The following is a 21,053-nucleotide window of genomic DNA, read 5'->3' as shown; positions in this document are numbered from 1 at the left end:
CACCATCATAAAAAAAGTACAGTGTATTTTAAGTTATCACAAAGTTTATTTGGGATATTATACTGCACATATTAGTGGCTTCTTTCACAAACAATTCACCATTTTATACAACATTAGTCTAGAAAATGGTTGCGGTCATGTAACAATAAAAACATGGACACTTTTGGCCAGAATGCTGACAAAGCAACACAGTCTGCACATTACTGTTTCTACAGCACAGTAACCAGCTGCCATCATACACCATCTGGATTAGCCATTGCAGTCTTCCTTCGCTGGGATGCCAACATACTCAGCTGTAAAACAAACAAAAAGACAACAGTAAATAATTGCAGTATTCAACAAAAGAACAGTAAATAATATGTATATATCTCATCATATAAGGGTCTCACCATGTCACTCTGTCTTTACACAGGACACAAACACACCAGTTAGTCATACCTGTTGTGTAGCAGTAGCTGCCCTCTGCTCAGCTTGTGTCAGGCGTCTCTGGAGACGACTCGCTTTCTCTTGACATTCTGCTAGCTGCCTCTCATACTGCAAAAACACATATCAATAAGCTACATGGAGTAAAAAAGCAGCAGTTGTGTGAAAACTTCTGTTTTCAAAGCAATAAAGTACTAAAGGAACATATCACTCTCTGTTACCACAGACAGATTTTTCTTCCCCACACACAGATGTAAGCTTTGCATTTAAAAAACAAGCAGAAATTTTTAGTGAATCTTTACATTATTAGCACTATTCATTGCTTCTAAACAAACCACTTTACTTTATGGTAGGTTCTTTGAGCACATCGTTTTCAGCACCTTTATTTTATTTTTGTCATGAAATATTTGTTATTTTGTGTATAAATGCATTGAAAATGAGACAAACTGTTCTAAAATATCTTGTTTAACGTCATAAGATAAACATTACCAAGTCCAAACTTTCTAAACCCATCTGCGACCCTACAGTAGAAGATTTTAGTATGTCTTCTGTTACAAAGAAGGCCCGACATTTGCAGAGGTCAACACCAGCTGAATAGGCTGGAAAAGATAGACCAGCTCCAGTAATGGAGGAGGACAGTATCCTGAAGTACAAGATGTAATCTTGAAGTCACAATCATCTTCCATTTATACCTATAAAAAATTAATTCCATGAACACTATTCGGGGTTTCATTTGCATTTCAGAATCTCTAATATTTGTGCATGTGTGTGTTACACAAACCTCAGAAATGGTATTATGGTCAGCTTCAAGCTGTATCTCCAGCTCATGTGAACGCTGCTTCTGACGATTCAGCTCTGTCCTGCAACAAACAATAAAAAAATAAGAGTCACCCTTTACATAAGCAACGAAAACATTTCTACAGCCTTATTTTTAAGCGCTTTAGCATGTTCAGGATTTCCAATACGCATCAGTGCAGTACAGCTGTCGCTGAGGGCAAAACAACTTCAAGAGGTAAGTCAATTTTTGTTTTGGCTGTTATCAAAATCTTCCATGCTCCACCTTATTTGGTGTTTCGTCTTTGATCTAATGTTTGTGATAAAACTGAAACACTGAAGTCCTTAGGCAGTGAGGTTATAGAGTAAGAATATTTCTTCCTGTTTAATAAAAACACTGTTTCTATTGCATTTAATAAAGAGCTCTATTAAATATTAACATATTTAATCTTATTTAAATCATCTTTCCAGCAGTCTGCCAATTACTCACTACTTTCCATTACACTGGTTATCACTGTATGCTTCATTTCGCAGGGTTTATTTAATCACAAAATGTTTGCGTAGCCCGCTTGCTTTTTTGAGCAGCACATCACTTCCCATTTTGCAACACCAGAAGAGGTAAAGGAAGATGCAGGCAAAATGTGTTGCATGAGGAGAAAGAGACAAGAGCATACAGACATTCTTGAACCAGCTTTAAGTAAAGCCATTGTGATTTGGATTTTCACCCATCAACACGGTCAAGACTCATGGAAGCAGTCACGGTACTCAAGTGATTGTCAGAGTCATAACTTCTGATGGATGAATATAAACACACAGAAATGCACACACATTTAGCTACTCCTTGTAAGACAAGTCTGTGGTACATTGTCCTGGATTAATTAGAAAACTATTACATAATCAGGATCAGGAATAGAAGTCTGTATTTGGCTCTTGTAATGATATCTACTGCTGTAAATTTATATCTGGTCACACAAGTAAAGAGCGTTCAAATGTCTCCAAAACATTTTTATGATAGAAATCCAAATATACTGATGTTCAAGCTCATATTTCTTACATTAAATTAGGCAGCACTAGCATATTCGTTGTAAGCTATCAAATGCAAAGGCAAGGAAGTCAGTAAATTTCTGCTCAAGCTAAAACTCAAAATCAAGTCCTTCCATGCTTCAATTTACGATTTTTGAGCTGTCCATACTTTTAATGGTGCCATAATATAAACAATACCAGCTAAAAACTTGACATCTCGCTAAATCCACAGCAACAATGAAGTTTCTGTATATATAAACTAAAGCCTTATGGGAAGTGGTGGTCTCAGTTTTACCTGAGGAAAGGTTTACACGACATACCTACACTCACAGGTAGTATCAGATTTTATCATTTGTTCCCTGCAACTGTAAAAGTTTGAAGTGGTAAATGTTTGGTTCAACAAGACATTCTCAGTGCATGTCTTTCTACTTTTCTTTATTTAGTAATGCTACAATCTATGATCACAAGTCCTTACTTGAGGCCTGTGATTTTAGTCTCAAAGGCCTGGACTAGGTTCTTGGCTTCCTCCTTCCATCGCTGAGTGCTTTTCTGCTGTGCTGTAAGAAGGCGCGTCAGATCAGCACTCGAGCTTCGACTGCTTTCCTCCAGCTCCCTCACCCGCGCTTCCAATCCCTGCTCTTTTAGGCTGTACTCATGCTCCATCTGCGAAACCTTGAGGAGAGCAGCAGAGCGAGTGAGATTGTGTCCATAAGGTCAACCAACCGGTCCAACATTCATTCAAATAGATAAATAACAGTCGCATATCCAATCATGTGAGAACTAATGACAATGAATGATAAATTATCAGTTAATAACATTATCACTTTCTGCAAGCATGATTTGTGTGCAAACACTGTATTATACATATTTAACTATCAAACTACCATCCAATTATTTCTTTCAGCAAAGGCTTCTCAACTGTTAATCCCACTGGCTGTTTGGCAAACACATCAGAGCAGTAGGATTAAATGCATGTCTCTTTCCCTACTCCTTTCATCTTTTTTCTTCAATCTTTATAAAGGGGTACTCCATAGATTTTACAGAGATCTAAGAGAAGAGATCATGGCAAGAAAACCTGCTTAACAAACTAGAGGTATGGAGTTAGAAAAATGTGGACCTTCACCAGGCAGGGAGGTTCTAATGAAATGTGTTTAAGTGCTATATTATGGGACCTCCAAGACCCAGGGGTTTTCAAAGTACAAATCAAAAGTCAGGATAGATCAGCAGCTGCTGCTTAAATTTGGATATTTTTTTAACCTATCCTGAGTAAGGTCCTCATCTTTGAGGAAGTACATTACTAAATTGCTGGAAGACCCATTATCAACTTGTCAATTGTCCAGACCAAGACAATGTTGCTTCCACTATCTCTCTACTTTTTTCTACCATTCCGGTTCATTACTCTAATGGGCCAGCACTCTGACCTTGTAAAGTTTAACTGAGACCCCAGCAGGGTCACTTCCTTCCCTTTCATCATCTCCCACCTAAACTCAAATTTTCTCTTGATTCAAGTCAGTCTTTCCAAGCTGGCAGTTCTTACAGTGGGCACCCATTACTCCATCTTTCTTCATCTATTTGTCAATGTATTTTATCTATTCTACTTAGTGTTTTTTCATTTTAAAATCATTCTTTCATTATTTCTTCATTTTTATTTCGAATGTCTCTAATTGTTTCACTGTTCAAAAAGTAAAGACCGACAGATTTACATCCTTTTTTTTTTCTAGAAGTCATTAAGCTACCTGTTGCTTGGCCTTCTTTTGGACCAGCAGGGAGGCCTTGCGCAGCTCATCCATCTCCCTGCGGAGCTGCAAGTTCTCTTGTTGCAGCTGAAGCCGCTCATCACTGACACCAACGCAGTCATCCCGGGCTGCAGCCAGAGAGCTTTGTAGTCGACGCACTTCTTCTTGGCACCGTGACAGCTCCTCATTATAGCTGCAGGTTGCCGGACGGATCAGGAAGTGTAAGGAGTGGAGCAAAGGTGAAGAACTTAACTTGTGACACAGAAAATTTGTAGCTCAAACAAAGTAAGTAGAAACCGACATTGCTAAGTTATACTTACTCCAGCTCCATCTTTTTTAGTTTTGTCTGGGTGCTTTGTAGAGTGAGGCTTAAGTCTTCCTTCGATCTCTCTGCATTTAGACATCTCTGATGAAGGGCATCTATCTTCCTGAACTCTGGTTCTGCCCTTCCCTCCTTATACACCTAGAACAAAACCACCACAGGCTTTACTAAAATGACCACCACCTGAGCTCATTCATAAAAACACATTCAAACACTATCAGTAGTCTCGAGCAAGCTTTAGTAGATGTCTTTCTTGTGGTTTCGCTGATACTCTCACAGATACCTTTTCCAGTTCCTCCTCCACAGCTTTTCTCTCTCGCAGGGACCTTTCAATCTGAGACTCTTTATCTGCACACTCCTAGCGAGAGATGGAAGGAGAGAACAAGGAGAGTCGGAGAAAAGGCCTGGTTAGAGACAGAATGAGTAGGCAGGTAGAAACTGAAAGAGGATTTCGTGTGATTTTGAAAAGGAATTTGTCCCCTTAGCGGGGCAGGTTACCAGCTGCAGTGCCGACAGCTCCTCTGCCATATGGTGGATCTGAACATTGCACTGTTTGCGAACATTTTCCACCTGTTAAAGATAAAGTCAGACACAGTTCAAATGTGAGCAGTGACTTCAGGGATCTGGTGAGTGTAAGGGTTCTGTTCCTTCTTCCCATTACAGTCTGTGACTTTCAGTGGACAAAAAAAGGGTACTGGAAAAGTACTTCAGGATAAGTTCTAATAAAGGTCTCATATTACACCCCTTTCATCAAATTAATGAGTATATTTTTTACCGTAAAATACTGCAAAGATGGTGTTTTATACCATGACTGTATAACTCTGGTTTTAGTCCTGTTTCACACATTCATTGTCTGTAGCTTTAAATATAGCTTAACTGCTACTGTCCTTGCCCCCTTCAAGAAGACTCTCTCTGCGCCTGTGATGAACAATGCAGAACAGAACAGCTGACCACATGGCAGCTTACAGACATGAATGAGCCTCTCTCTGAGTGATCATTTTCCATGGAAATATTGCGGAATTCTTAGCACTGTTTGTTTTTTTAAAATGTATGTGTATGGGGAGTTTTCCAGGCAATAATGTGGTTATGAAATCAACAGTTTAGTGGTGTAGAGAAGCAGCTTGAATACAGCTCCAAAGCAACTGTTGATTAACATGTAGTCCTAATGTGCAGCGTTTCAGTCTCTATTTCATACTCATACTTGTTCTATTGTCTGACAACAAAAATAGAAAAATATGTAAATTAGAACACCTTTATTGGGAATGTCAATGTATTAAAATGTAGTACAAGTGAGCACAGAGACCAGGAGAGAAGCAAACAGATGTAAAGGGCTGACACTGACTGAGTTGCATCGAAGTGGCATATGCAACATGAACATAGTCACCCACATAGTCCGTGTACATTGAAATCTGATTTAACATTTCCACCATTTCTGATTCTCCCTCTGCATTACAACTGTCACATAGCTCTGACCTTTGGGCTTATGATCAAAGCTAATAGTAACATTAGTCATACAGCGTGCCAACACCGAGGACAGAACGTCACTATTGTTGTGGTGACATTGGCATAAATAATGTAAGTAATCGACTGGCTCTATAGGTCATCAGATGTTGGTAGTGCATAGAGACACCTGTGTTCACATTTACAGGCAACAGTAGAACATTTGGTGAGCTTTGCTGGTGGCTGATACATTTTAGTGTTAGCAGAAGAGACTCTAACAAATAAACCTACTGGACAGCTCATTCTGAATGGCAAATAAACAGTGAGAAGGCAGGATAATGTAAACTTTTACTTCAATAACCAATGACTATTGGTCCCCCAGTAATTCATATTCATACTTTTGCTTTAACTGTGTCTTTTTTTTTACACATTCAGGTTAATAAAATCATCACAAAATTGCATATTCTCTGCAGCTGTATAGATTTTCGTGTGTACGTCAATTTTTTCGTATATATCTACACTACCAGTCAAAACTTTGGACACACCTTCTCATTTAATGTTTATTTTTCTTTATTTTCATGACTATTTGCATTGTAGATTCTCACTGGAGGCATCACAACTATGAATGAACACGTATGGAATTATGTAGGAAATAAAAAAGTGTAAAATAAGTCAAAACATGTTTTATATTTTAGATTCTTCAAAACAGAAATCCTTTGCTTTGATTACTGCTTTGTACACTCTTTGCATTCTCTCGATGAGCTTCATTTTACTTAGATAGGGGAAAATAAGGAAGCAGACTAAGAGAAAATGACAATAATGTGTGATGAGCAATAAATGCATGCAGGATGGCATAATGAATTAAAAGCAGAGTAAAATATATGAGCACGTTTTTTTAAAAAGGTGAAGATGCACATAAACATTAAGCAATAACCTAGTCATGCAGAATAATTATGGACTTCTCAGAGATAACTTTGATTTGCATCTCTGCTTATGAGAAAACAGATAATAGAGGGACAAAGGCCACAAAACTAAGAGCAATATTGGTATAGCAATATGATTGGTAAATGTCTGTATATTCTTGGTAGAGTATTCTAAACAAATATAATCAGCATTATAATCATCATTGTGCTGTCATTGCAGTTCAATGAATTCAAGAACACTGAAAAAGTAAAAATGATGCTGTTAAAGTAACCCCAGTATAATATACAGATGTAGCTATCAGATAAATTAATTATCCTGAGCTTTCACAAGTACAACTCACCCCGAATGCCTAATCAAATTGATTAATGTACAATATTTAATTTGTTAAATACTATATTTACGAAATGTGTATGCAATATATAATACATGTGTAATATGGGACGATAAAGGATACTTGTTTGGATTGTGTTGGTGGCGTGGCTGATCATGTCATGTCAGTGTGTGTTGTGCATAATTGCACATCTCTACATCCTTATTTTCTCTCATAACTTTACCATACTGTACTCCACTATAAAGTTGAAGGGAAATACCCCACCGAAACAGCGAGTGATACTAAAAGGTGAAATTTATTTTTGTTTTATGTTGTTGCATGCATCCCTCGACCCATGTAAAATGATATTCTTCAGCAACATACGTCTTCTGGACCAAATCTATGTTTCATAATGTTAACCAAATGCATCCTGGAACAAGTCTCTTAAAAGGAGGAGGAGACTTCTTTGGTTTGTTCTCATGCATATACACAAGACCACAAACATTATTTCTTTACAAGGAGACTTCACAGGGACATATTTAATCAACAAAGGTTAATTTAAATTCACTGTTTTCCATGAAAATACATTGTGTGCGTCCTTGAAATCTACTTATCACGTTAAATGCACTTCCTTCTTCATGAAACAAAGCTTTTCAAACCATCATTGTTTATATGTTACTTGCTTTCGATTGTTGGCTACAGTTCTTGGCACATTTCATCCACCAGATGTCCACCAGTGGAGGAAAAACCGAAGGCGAAACTTGGGGTTGCATGTACCTGAATGTATGTGCATCCTAATGTGTGATTATCAGATACTCAAGAAACAAAATTCATTCACACAAACATTACTCCTCCTAAGATATACTGTGTCTGTTTGTGTCTGAATAGGGAGTAGCTCTGGACACAATTCTATTTTTGGAAACCCCACCCCTCATGATTAACAGTCTGAGTGGTACTTGTGGCCTCTGGTAAGAGGTCTGACTACCAATTGCAAGCATTTTGTGGGATTAATTGTTCATTACACACACTTATCTGAACACTGAATGGCTTTAAATGAGAATGAGGAAAAGGGAAGATTAAGGTGAATAGAGTGCTGCAATTTGGCTGCAATATTTAAACTTCAACTCCAACTCTATGACGAAATTACCTGGAAGCTTAAAAAAACACAAATGCATGGAACGGTCCATGATTCAAAGAAAGTATAACGCATCAACAGTTACTCTCTAAAATATATGTTGACGGCCAGCCAGTAACTAAGATGACAGCCAGCACTTCAGTCATACTATGCTGCATTAACAGGATTAAACAGTTGAAGGGCTTGATGAAGAAGACCCATTAATAGAGCATTAATCACCATGTCTCTGGCTGAGGTTACACAGGGTGAAAGAGCAATGCTTTGCATTTGGCTTAGTACTTATGTGTTTTCAAAAAAAAAAAACAGTTGGACTAAGCAACTGATACAGTTGGAGGTTGTGCTTCCATGCAAAGCTAATTATAAATCAAAAAGTATGTGGTTTGTGTAATTTTTAGAAATGCGTTTTGAAAATGAAAGTATACAGAGCTGGCACCAAATATCCTGACGTCATTTAACACCTCTAATGCTAAAGTGATTTATTCTGCAGTACTTTCAAAGCAGCTTTTAGTCACACACAGATCAAATTACATGGAGGGTATTTAGTAGAAACATTTATTCAGCCATTCTGTGTACCTCTTTTCTGGTACGAACTGCAGCATCCTGGATCAGCTGTTTGATGGCCTCCTTTGTCTTTTCCAGCTCTTCTGTCTTCTGCTTCTCTCTTAACAGGGCCTGGTGGGAGAGAGGAAAGACAGAAACGGGTACATGTTTCACTGGTAAAAGTTCTAAAGTGCCAGAAGGATGTGAAGACTTGTCAGAGGATAATGCAGCTGGACAGCCTGACATGAAGACCCAACGAGGGGAAAAAGAATGGGATAAAAGACAAAGCAAATGCAGTCACCTGGTCCTTCTGCAGGGCAGCTTCCTCAGCCACTTGAACACTCTCTCTGACTTTGGACAAGGCCTCATACTTCTCCTCTTCCAGGGTGGTACAGCGTGCCTGGAGTTCTCCAACCTTTCTCTCCCACACAGTTTGCTCTCTGCGAACTGCCTCTGCCTCCTGAGATGCAGCTTTTAGCCTGGCAACAGAGGGAAAGACTGAGAACCAGCAGCAACGGGAAAAGCAGGGAACTGCTGATTGGCTCCAAAACATCAAAATTGCTGCAAAATTCCAAGACTTTCAATAAGATCAACATATGGAAGTGCTTATGCAATCTAAAGCACTGTTCCTTTTTGGCTGATAGCCAGCAATACGAGCAAAAAGTAAATATGAAAAGCACTCAGAGAGCGCAGTACTCCGCCAAGGCTGCTCAGTGGACGTATCATTTCCGACAGATGAAATTTTTAATAAAAAATGTCCTTGTGCTGAGCACAGGCATGTGTTATGCATGCGCATGTTATGTATTTATACTGAATGTAAATTACTCTTATAAAGGTCTGTTGATCAGTTCATCACTATTGTCAAGCCTTTGTTTTGCTAGTGTTAAAATAACTGTTCCCTCCAGGTTTTTATTTCAAAGGCGTATTTTTAAATGCTACAGGCTTTTATTTTGTAACCATTACAGCGGCACAGGAAGTGTTTTTCTAAGAAGTTGTTTTTTGACATAAGGAAGACGCTGACGAAAAGTCCGAAAATTCATGTGAAGATGAAAGAAAACTGTTCCACAATGTTGCTGTCTAGCAAAGGATGTGTCTAAACTTATAAGCACCTAGCTGGAATGGGGACAAGCTCTTAAGGCGTTTCCTGAAGAAAGGAGTGAAGGACAGAAAGGTGAATTTGTGTTCAAAATAAGGCTGATGGCTGAACGTAAATTAAGGCTTTGTGAAACATCAGGAGCTTCACCATTGTCTGGCTGGGGTTTGCTACATACGTGACCTAAATATGTAGCGGGCGGCAGAAATTGATGGGACTCAGAAACACTCGACAGTTTAATCATTTGTTCCTTGTCTGATTTCCAGCTGATAAATCACAGTCAATTTGTAGAAGAATCGCAATCATGTGATCATCATCAAGTAACTGACAGTGTTCATGTCATGGTAACAGCGACGCCGCTCTGGCAGCTATACCTAGCAATGGGAAATCCTTAACAAATCCGTGGATATAAACTATAAGCCGCATGACTGTGAAACTTAAATGAGGTGGTCCTTGTGTCATTTCTGACTTTCCTTGAAAATTTCATCCAAATCCGTAAGTCCGTTTTTCGGTAACGTTTCACACGGACAGACAGACAAACAGATTCACAGACAAACGTACGCTGATCGTCACATAACTCTGTCGTTCCTTGGCGGAGCAAATATAGGTGCAGCAACAGTTTAATAGGTGTTCACCTGGTCTCTAGCTGACTCAAGGCTGCCTGAAGCTGCTGGAGCCGTCTGTCTGCAGCGTCCTCTCGACCCTGAGCTTCTGCCACATCTTCCTCCTAAATTCACACACAGAGTTGTATTGGAACAATCTGAGAATTTCATTACAGACTAATTAAATGGATAAATTATTTTGTTCATAAAATACCCAACATAATGACAAATTTGACGATCGGCGTGTGTCTAACACAAAATAACCAGAACACAACATTTTTTGTTTGTCATAGAATCAACTGCTTTTTCAATTGTTACTGAGTTATGTAAGTGTGATCAATCTTTCAAGTCTTGATCTGTTGCTCCTCTATCCTCTCCACAGTCATTAGGTGAACTTTTTAGCATTTTTTTTTTTCTTGTCTTACCTGTCTCTGCATTTGGCCCTGGACGTTCTGTAATAATTTGGTCATCTCATCCACTTTGGCTGTTGCCGTCCTCAGTTCAATCTTGGCTTGCCTACACCAGGACAGAAACAGAGAGAGAGAAAAACACAATTTAAGCATGTAACAAGACAGAAAGACAGTCTCCTGTGTAGAATGTAGAGCCATCTTTTTAGGTTACTTTAATTGAAGCGAATAGTTTCACAATTTGGAAAATACACTAATTTGCATTTTTGCTAAAAGTCAGTTGAGAAGATGAATACCACTATCATGCTTGTTTGTTAAAATTGAAGATCACTACTACCCACATCTGTCTACACGCATCTTACCCAAGATGCTACCAGAGCAGAGCTGAGCAATTACCTGAGCTGGCTGTGTAGCTCCTCCATCTCTGTGCTCTGTTCCGTCATTGTCTTCAGGAACTGCTGGTTAGTCTGTGTGTGGCAAGAGAGACAAGACTGCCATTTGTGCGGCATGATTCCAAACACACAGCTTCAACTTTATGTCACAACCAAGTTTCTCTCAAAAGTTCTCTCTTAAAACTTTCTATGTCCTTTTTGAACCAACCCTAAGGATTCACTGTCAGTCATTCACTGCTGCAAAGTCAGTTGTTCTTATAAGCAGAGACCAAAAAAGGCTGCTTGCATGAACAGTCAGAGAGAGGGAAAACCCAAGGCTTGCCCTCTCATTAAAAATGCATCACAGGGATATAGTATTACTATACTATCTCCTCGCACACTGTACTGTGACCAAAGTAAACACCAGGCATATGTATGTGTGTTCATGTGTTTTTCTGTGAATACATAAATCCACAATATGTTGTACCCCCAGTCAGGTCAACTGTCTCTCTAAATAAACAGTTTGGTGTTGAATAATCCATGATTGGAGGTGAGAGAAACAGAGTGGGAGATAGAGGAGGGAGTAGCATACAAAAAAACAGCTAAGGTAGTTAGGAGGATTACCTACTGTGGTGACAGACCATTATACAACAAGATCATGCTTGCTGACTACCACAGTGATGTAGACACCGGTTCTGTTAGTCAGAGGATTAATTATTAGAGCCGGGTTCATTTCAGTGAAGTGCACAGCATTTCACTCCCATGGCTAATTGGGAGGCGGTAATTTAACGCGCTTTTAATTAACCGTCACTTACCGATTCCAGTTTCTGATTGGCCACTTGGAGTTTGTACGTGTGCTGTTGGAACTGAACAAGCTGATCCTGTCGGGAGGAAAAAAAAGCTACATTCAATAAAAGTTAAGTGCTAGTAATTAGCTCATGCTTCTATCAAGCATTAACTGAGACCAAACTGCTGTAATTGACCTTACTTCTGTGATAATGGCTCCACCTAGTGGCGAAGGGTTGATGCTCTAATAATGCGCTGGTTCTGAATGTTAATGTGGGGAATACTGAACCTTGAGCTGCTGTCTCTGGGCGTCGTGGCTCTGTCCATCAGACACGGTCTTCTGGTAGACCTGTTGGAGGCGGTCCAGCTCCTGGGCTGCCGTCTGCCACAGCTCTGTGGCCTGCACCCGCTCCTAAACAGAAAAAATATCCACCCACATGAAGAAACATTCACAGGCCACAAAAAAAGACACTGATGTTTTTTTACTAAGAGTTACATGAGAAGAACAAACATCTTCGTGCATTCACTAGAGACCATTACAACAGACAAAGAAAGCATAAAAAGCGGGTCTGCTTTGTCAAAGAGAAATAATGCCTTCTAAATAGTTCGTGTTGTATCTCATTAACAAGAGAGTGAATCACCACTAAATCAAAAAAAGACCTTGGTTTTGTTCAGAATTATGAGAACGTGCTGAAATGGTGACTTCATTATAAAAGTGTGTTGAACCACTGGGAGAATGGTCGTGCTGTTTAGAGTTAATATATCCAACGTGTGTGTTAATTACTGAAATAACTAATTATGGCATCATCACTGTTTTCCGGTGTTGCACGTGTAAAACACACAAGATAGAGCTGTTTCTGTGGTACAGATCAAAACTGTATCAGTCTTCTAATCTAATTTGTAGTCTCCATGAATGTTCAGCATCCAGCTTTGACTGTGTGTTCTTCAGTAGCCACATTTAAAAGAGAGTGAAGTTGCTTTGCCAACATTTTTCATGTTTTTGAATTGTAACAATAGATTCCTTTTGTCTGAAATTAATGGCTTTTTTAATTGAACCTTCTCTGTTATCAGTCATTTCAATTGGCAATACAGCTAAAATCATGAACCAGTATTTTATGTGATGATGTCACATCCATAAAAAAATTAAAACAATCTGGTATTGACTCCTACTCAAAAGATTTTTGCTCAATAGATTCAGGGCTGCAATTTACAAGTATTTCCATTATTAAATAATTCTGCACATTTATTTCTCCATAATCAACTCAGTGTCTGTATACTTTTACATAGACCAATGCGATGGATTCAAATTACTTGTTTTTTATTTGATCAATTAGTGAACACTCTGAAGCACTAAGATATTCCATTTACTGTCTTATTTACAAATAAAGCACAGCAACAAATTATCACACTGAAGAAGCTTCACCCGGGCATTTTAGCATGTTTGGCTATAAAAAAAAAGGCATACCAATTATTAAAATTGCAGCAGATTCATTCCCTGTTGATCAACTAATAATTTAATCAACTAACCACTGCAGCTTTTTCTTCTCTTCCATAATTAAATGTAATTATTGTACAATTCACAACAGAAAGGGAAATCTATGAATTTGATGACAAATACACTGTGTAATACAAATACACATACAATTTGGTTGCATTAAAACAGGTTGAGAGCTCACAGAGACCAAGAGAAGACTAAATGTTTGCCCATCCCCCTTCCTCATACCAACAAGAAACACACAAAAAATAGGTTTTGTGTAAAGACACACCAAAGAACAAATAGAACTAATCTTGAAATACAGCTGCCAATAAATACAGGCATTTATACAGATGAATTTAGTGAAAGCTCCTCCACCAAATTACACCTCGGCCTCACTTTAGAAAAAGGCATGTTTCCCAAAGGCATCAACACACACACATCAGTCAAATGGCCCATTAACACACTTCTCACTCATACTGCTATCGTTACCAGATTCACAAGGCTCAAAAATGTTGTCACAGGTCTTATACATGTCTTTGTAAAGTTCTGCATTGGACGAGTTGTTTGTGTCATGAAATTTTGTGTTCAGCAGATGCCTTCAGTCATCACACTGTGGGATCCACGTGTGTCACCACAGCAAGAGAAAACTGCTCATTACGTATGCGGCACAGCAGTTGTTACCTCATTATTTATTTTAAATTATTAGGGAATGTCAGGCATATAATAGATTCCAAGTAAATATAGTAAAACAGTGTGTATGGAAGAGGCCAATTAGTTGATTTATGTATTTACATTCACAGCACACTTTAGTGGCAGTTAAATGGGAATTGCTTCTTTAAAATCTATCCTTGTTTCTTTTCAGCACCATGGACAGTTGACCTTAAGAAGCCCTGTAACATTTTGTGCGTGTACTTGCTCTCAAGTTTTACGAACGGCATGCAGAAATTTAAGAATGTTTGAGAAAACTTTCTTAACTTCTGAGCTGAGAGGTGAATACACAGAGGGAGGTGGAAAAAGACCTCCGAGCTAGCCGCTTCACACGCACAGAGCTGGTGGACTCTACACAGGCTAGAATGGCATACACCATGACATATGTACATTATAGAAACGGAACTGTAAGTGTGCGCTTAATCTACAAAGGTTTAAATGGATATATGCAGACCTGTTCAGACAGCTGGACCTGTTCTTGAAGGTTTTTGATGACTGAATCCTCCTCCAGGGTGCTGCCCTCTACTCCTGAAGGCAGGGAATGAAGCTGCTTCTCAACAGACTCCCTCAGTTCTGCATGCAGTCTGTATAAGGTGGTGGATATTGATTAAAACATTTTCAAAAATGCTTCAAAACTGCACATAGCCTTAGATGTGAAATAAAACACAACCAACTCTTGACACCAATGGATCTTTTTTTTTTTTTCACCTTTCGTTTTCCTTGACAACCCTTTTCAGCTTCACTGTAACATCTGTCATCTGCCCCTGTTGATTTAAAAAAAAAAAAAAAGTATATGAACAAATCAAGAAATCTCAAGACAGAGATAGTCATTACCCAGCTCGATTTAGTGTATTTCAAGGCTTGAAATGTTTACAGTCCTTTACTTAAAATATACCTAAAGCATACCTACCTATTTATACTATTCAGGCAGACAAGTCCAAGATACTTCAAAAGTTTGTTAAATGTTAACATCAATGAATTTGTGTCCCTGATTATTTCATTGTTATGTTTTCACCTGGTACTGCCGCAGCTGTTCAGTCATTTCCTCCATGTGCCGATCATACTCCACTATCAGAGGAGCCATTATGCTGTAAGGAAAAAATACTGGTGTCACTTCTGGGGGAAAAATGCTTTACATTGCCATTATATTAACATATTATGCATGACTTGAATTTGCTGAATCCCCAGTGATAGCGGCATGTCTCTCAAATGTGTCTAGGAATTACTATGAGACAAACAGATCAACTGACCCTCTATCTGAGATCCAGGGTGCAGGACACTCTGCCCGCCTTGCTTCTTCAACCTATAGGACATTTAACACACAGTAGTGAGGGCTGTTAGCTGCTAAACAGGAGTTATATATACACCAAATAGAGGCGCACAAAATATTGTGTCACCACCCACATCACAATATGCACATACATAGGACATGTGATGTGAAGTAAGGCAAATTAACTTGAACACATCATGCTACAGCTGCTGTTGCTGTTTGATATGGAAATAAAACTTGTAATTTTCCACGATTCCATGGAAAATTCAATTTGCATCAGAACATAATTTCTTTCAATTCAAGGATTTTTGGATACATGGGTTTCTTTATTTTATTCAGAAGACACAGAGATTGTTGACATGTAGGTCCATTGTGTGGATATAAAATAAGAGAGGAACAGGAGAGAAACACTGAAGAGGAAGGTTTGGTTACAAAAGAAATGCAAGATCTACCACATGGAATTACTTCTTCTACAGAAAGGATGATGTTGACTAAAAACAGGTACTCTGTGGGTTTGACTTTTGAAAGCAGTATCATAAACTCTGTATCGCCGAATGCCATCCAAAATCCAAAACTATTTTGATACCATTGCCAGTGTTACACAATAAATGAGAAACTCTACAAACTAGTATTTTTATCTATTTTTTTTAATTTACACGCAGATACAAAAACCATAGCAATTATTACAAAATGATCATTCAAGTAAAAAAAAATCTCATTTTTTTTATATCACAATATGCAATTGCACATAAACAAAGTCTTGAAATGTCGTCCCCCCCCCCCCCAAATTATCATGCAACCCCAATTAATACACTCTTCTTTCCTTAGGTAACAAAACCACTTAGTCAGTTTATATTGTAGTCTGTACCTGAGATGGTGTGGACTGGTTGTGGTGGACATACTGATACTGGCTAAGAGCAGAATTTAACCTGTGGACTGAAAACACGGACACAGATTGATGAATAAACACTCTGTTAATCAGAGTCGTCGGGTTTTTCACAAAAGTTGTCCAAATTTCAAACAATACGGTCAACAGAAAAGGACATTTGAAAGTATAAAGCATGCAAAAAAACGAGATGGTGAAGCAGAAAAAAGGGTGTCAGAAGAAAAGTATCATCTTTGTTTGTGCTTACTTTGATCGTGCAAAAACTCAAGTTCTGCGTCCATGTTGAATGTGTAAATACAAGCGTTAGTACTCACTCCTATAATAAAACGATTAAAGCTCGAAGCAGGTAAAATTTGTCCCTAGTTGTGTCAACCGTTGTTTGACAGAAGCGCGTTCGGGATTGCAAGAACTTTCTTTCAGCAGTAAAGTAATTCAGCTAACGACGTTACAATGCCAAGAAAGAAGATCTATTGCAAGCTAGCTAGCTACGACTACCTGTGGTTACCTGGGGTTGCTAGCGTTAGCTAGAGCAGCTAATCAATCTCGGCTAAGCTTAGCTAACAAACTACCCATTTCAATCGGTTTGTCAAAATCTAAACACATTTTCAGAGATATCTGACGCGTACAGATTATGCATACGTCTCATTTCAAGCGTGTTAAAAAAAACAGTGCAAAATCACGAGAGGTTTTAACTTCGATTCTTCTTTCCGCCGCCCATTTCGAAGCAAACAAATAACAGCCAATGACAATAGAGATGTGCGTCGGTAATGGTGTTCGGTCTACACAAGAGACTGGAAAAGAGGTTCCTATCTGTATCGGGAAGTATCAGTCAGATACATTTGGAAGTAAATTCCAAGATGGGAAATATGAACTTATAGTTTCATTTTTTCCGGAATATATATATATGATGATATGTATTGTTAAGCGGAAAGATAGCTTGTTTTCTGGCTAGCCTTGTCTGGTAAGTCATAATGTAACACAAATTTGCTGGATAGGTCGACAAGTCATATGATTTCCCAACGAACTAAATTTTGCTAACGTTGATGTCACTGTGTTTCTGGTAGAAATGAATGTCTTCAGTTTTGTTTATTTATTGTCCGGTATTCAAATCATGTCTAATCTAAAACCATAACATCATTAATAAAGTTTACATTGACAGCTCCCGGTTTCCTCTATCAGGAAGTCAGATTTACAGTCATGTTACTGATTAACAGAACTTTATTTGACATTGGCCTTATTGGATAACACCAAAGAGTCAAAGATGAACTGTAATACACATGACAAGCTCATCTGTGGAACACTTCCATCAGTATCAGTGAAAAGACAACATGGGGATAGCTCGTGGGCTGCAGTTTGTAGCATTTATCCACATTCTGCTATGCTGTGAATCTCTGTAAGTTTGCTTTTAACTGGTTTCACTGTAATTACACAGCAAATTCTCATTCTGATTGCATTTTTTTTCTTTCAGTCCTTTTAAACAAATGGAATTTGATATCCGGCATACCTGGGACAGCGACCCTGTGGATCATGAACCCATCAGGATTGTCTTCTCTCCTGGGGAAGGAGGGCTGAACATGGAGGTGTTTGGTCCATTCTTCAATGACCCAGCGTCTCCTGCGGGGCCCCCCGGTCAGCCCTTCCCTGGACTCTGGGATTACGAAGGTGCCTAAGACAGTAGGGTAGTCATGCAGCTATTTCTGCAATTGCTTTAATATTGATGCAGTTATGATGAGTGACTGCAAATTGACTGTAAAATTGTGTATACATTTAAACAGAACATGATGTGCGGTGACATTTGCAAATGGTGTAGCCAAAAGTAAAACATTTTACTCACTTTTCTATGCGTTCTTATTTTAAGATAGATAGATAGATAGATAGATAGATAGATAGATAATTGGTGCTTGATAATTTAAAGACAAGCTGTGGAAAGTTACATTTTCTTAAAAATAATAATAAGATCTGGATAAGGTCTGGACTCTATAATGCTGATTCAGACTGAACTATATCAACTTCCCAGAAGTCACAATTATGACCTTTTGCAATAGATTGCATTGTATTGTACACGTGTTGCTTTTGTAGTTTTTACACCCCCCCCCCCCAAGAATTGCACTTACTGTACCATTATTACTGCAGTAGTAGTTGAGTAATATAGTCTGTTTCATGCAATTTTCAGGCCTTTGTACAAGCTGAAATAAAATTATTAATGTTTATGTGACCATTATAGTAACTGCATTATCATTATTATGGTGACATAGCAATTAAACCTTGTAATGAGGCTGAGTAATAACAATCCCTTGTAATTGACCTTTAGTAAGTTCGATTTCCGGTTAATGAGCCCCACATATTTGGCCTCATTAATGTTACTTAATAGATTGGAAACCAACCCCATTATGATCTAGGTAGATAATGAGCATTCTGCTAGGTTAGCGGGTGCGCTGGTCCCATTATCGTAGTTGAAGGTTTATGTATCTGTTATTTTTGCATAATGGTAACTTGAAATACACTACTCAAATGATTTCATTAAGCTCCTCTTTTTACCAGGATTGCTGCTGCTGAGGTTAATAACACATTTAAAGCACTCTATCAGTGTAGGATTAAAGGTCTCATCTGAAGTTTCCGTTCTTTTTCTTATCAGTCGTGGAGTCTTTCTTCCTTGATAGTACTACAAATAATTACCTGGAAGTGGAGCTTTGCCCGTAAGTCCAAGCTCTTGTTCTGTCTACGTCTATGATCATATGTTTATAGACAGTCACATCTTCTCTGTGTTTTTACTTTAGACACGGACAACACCTGATACTGTTATTGTCAGGAGTCGGCCAAGCATTCATGGTAGGTGGACAGCGAGAGAGTTGTCAGGGAGCTTATTTTATGTTCGGTGACAAGCATTTCTTACTCTTTTTTCTTCTTCTTCTAGCAACAACTGCCCATCGTGTTTAATGCCACAACCATAAAGGACAGGTGGATGGGAGAGGCTCTCCTTCCATGGCCGTACTTTCCTCCCAATGTCAACAAGATGAACTCGTACGCCATCCATGGCTCAGGAGAGAAGCGCACTTATGAGGCTCTCTACTCCATCCCCAAGGAGGAGATAGTGGAAGGCCAAAAGCCAAATTTGTAAGTTTGCTGAATCTTTGGGTGAAGTTTAGGTTCATGAACTCAGACTGTTTCAAACAAAATATTTTTTTTTTGTTGTAAAATGGTACTCCAGTAATTTTATTACACATTACAATTTTGCAGCCAGACTTATAAGAATTCAAATCCCAATAACAAATATAGATGAGAAAGAAATTAAATCCCCATCACTGACTTTCTTTTGAGGTAACAACCAGATTGAGAGGTATGCTAATAAATGAATAAATACTATATCTGTGGATATAAATGTATGTGTATATAAGCAGCAGTTTGACACATGATATATGGAAATCTCTTTCTGTTTCTTAGCCACCGCCTGGAGTATTTCCAAGATTTCCGCCTGCAGAGCATCATGGGAGAGGACTGGGTCCAACCAGAATCTGCTCTGTGGAAGGGAAAGCCTTGAGGTTTTTCAGAAGGACTCCTTTTCTCTTTCTATGTCTCTCTTGCACACACAGACACACAAACTCACCAGAGCGGCAGCAGGGCAACGGTACAAACAGTCTTTGACAGGGAACAAAGGGCAATCAATCTTTATTAGTTAATGATGTCAAACCGTATGACAAGAAATATGTTATCAGCTTGTCAGAGCGTATTAGCCTTCACACACATCTGTGCGAGCGTGCAGACACACACATCACAAGATATTGGACGTCACCTTGGATTGCCTGAACACAGTGTGACCTACAGCGCTTATACTGTGCTTGGTGGCAAGGAATGCTCATTTTGACGTTTTGCTCCTGTGTAGCCTGAACGCCTCACTTCACTGAGATAACCCCCAGCAAGACCTGATTTTTGGCCCAGATTGTTATTACTCACGATCATAGACACACAAGTGATGGAAAAAATCTGTTTTTCAGGAAGAATATGTCAGAGCTTTTGGATTAATGCTGAGTGTAAGTAGGTCCTCATGTAATCATTTAACTGCTTTCACTGAAATCATTTTACAGTTAAATATGTTTGCATATTAACTGAATTGGACTGGAGGTTTTTCTGTGCAGTTGTATGACAAATGTCACTTTGATTGTAATTATGATGTGTGATAATGTTTCAGTTCCATGTCTGTCTATTAAAATAATTATCAGACATTTTGAGATGTGTAATTTTTCATTTTCTTTGCTGTGAGTGAGTTGAGAAAGTCAATAGAACTCTAATTTTCGGACTCTGTTTGGAAGCCCTGAGCTAGTTAGCTTAGCTTAGCTTCTGGGTGTAGTTCCATGCTTACAAAGAAACAAAAACTAATTTCCTAAAATGTTGAACTACTACTTCAACTTGACTGATTTGGAATAAAAAATGTCCTCTTATTGTGTAAAATAATTGTATGATATAGTCACCAATGATGACTAAACTGATGGAAAGTTGGTTAAAAGCTGTTTTGAATATTAAATTGACTGATCATGACACTCTACAGTTTGTTACCCTTCATATGAAAGTCCCCTACACTTACTTTTCCACCAACTTTTAAAAAGTTGAGATCACAGGCTTTCAGATCCCAACAGACCGGCACACACAAATGGATGACTGGGGACTCACAAATCTCTGTCTTCTCCTTTGACTTGTTCGTTCTCCTTCCTTTGCCTCGCACTACTCCATATAGACCTCGCATATTTATCAGTGGTTTCTTTTGGATCACTGACTGGCAACTGCTTCTCCTGACCAGGAGACGTGGAGGCCGATTGATTTTCATGTTGGCT

At 38.6% G+C, this 21,053-nt stretch overlaps 2 protein-coding genes across 3 annotated transcripts; one reads left to right on the top strand and one right to left on the bottom strand.

Annotated features, from left to right (window-relative positions):
• Positions 1–24: 24 nt before the first annotated feature.
• Positions 25–17,839, bottom strand: sclt1 (sodium channel and clathrin linker 1). 2 transcript variants are annotated; one of them, XM_051945243.1, is made up of 21 exons: positions 17,732–17,839; positions 16,210–16,277; positions 15,322–15,374; positions 15,087–15,159; positions 14,780–14,835; positions 14,526–14,655; positions 12,176–12,298; positions 11,916–11,981; positions 11,126–11,196; positions 10,748–10,838; positions 10,356–10,447; positions 8,929–9,106; positions 8,661–8,759; positions 4,777–4,848; positions 4,562–4,636; positions 4,277–4,419; positions 3,957–4,149; positions 2,696–2,892; positions 1,205–1,283; positions 439–534; positions 25–293 (listed from the first exon to the last, which is right to left on the bottom strand). In XM_051945243.1, exons 1-21 carry the CDS (start codon positions 17,754–17,756, stop codon positions 234–236), a joined length of 2,040 nt encoding a protein of 679 aa, XP_051801203.1. In that variant the 5' UTR covers positions 17,757–17,839; the 3' UTR covers positions 25–233. The 2 variants fall into 2 exon arrangements, with proteins under 2 accessions (XP_051801203.1, XP_022059847.2); XM_022204155.2 differs by lacking the exon at positions 17,732–17,839 and adding an exon at positions 16,475–16,945.
• On the top strand, positions 17,035–20,450 carry c3h4orf33 (chromosome 3 C4orf33 homolog). The gene is made up of 6 exons (XM_022204157.2): positions 17,035–17,188; positions 17,696–17,889; positions 18,863–18,923; positions 19,005–19,056; positions 19,142–19,341; positions 19,669–20,450. The coding sequence occupies exons 2-6, from the start codon at positions 17,709–17,711 to the stop codon at positions 19,763–19,765; spliced, it is 591 nt and encodes a 196-aa protein (XP_022059849.1). The 5' UTR covers positions 17,035–17,188; positions 17,696–17,708; the 3' UTR covers positions 19,766–20,450.
• The last annotated feature ends 603 nt before the right edge of the window (positions 20,451–21,053 follow it).

This window comes from Acanthochromis polyacanthus, chromosome 3 (genome assembly GCF_021347895.1).
Source record: "Acanthochromis polyacanthus isolate Apoly-LR-REF ecotype Palm Island chromosome 3, KAUST_Apoly_ChrSc, whole genome shotgun sequence".
In the NCBI taxonomy this organism is placed as follows: domain Eukaryota; kingdom Metazoa; phylum Chordata; class Actinopteri; family Pomacentridae; genus Acanthochromis; species Acanthochromis polyacanthus.
This window is presented reverse-complemented; position numbering and strand designations above follow the sequence as displayed.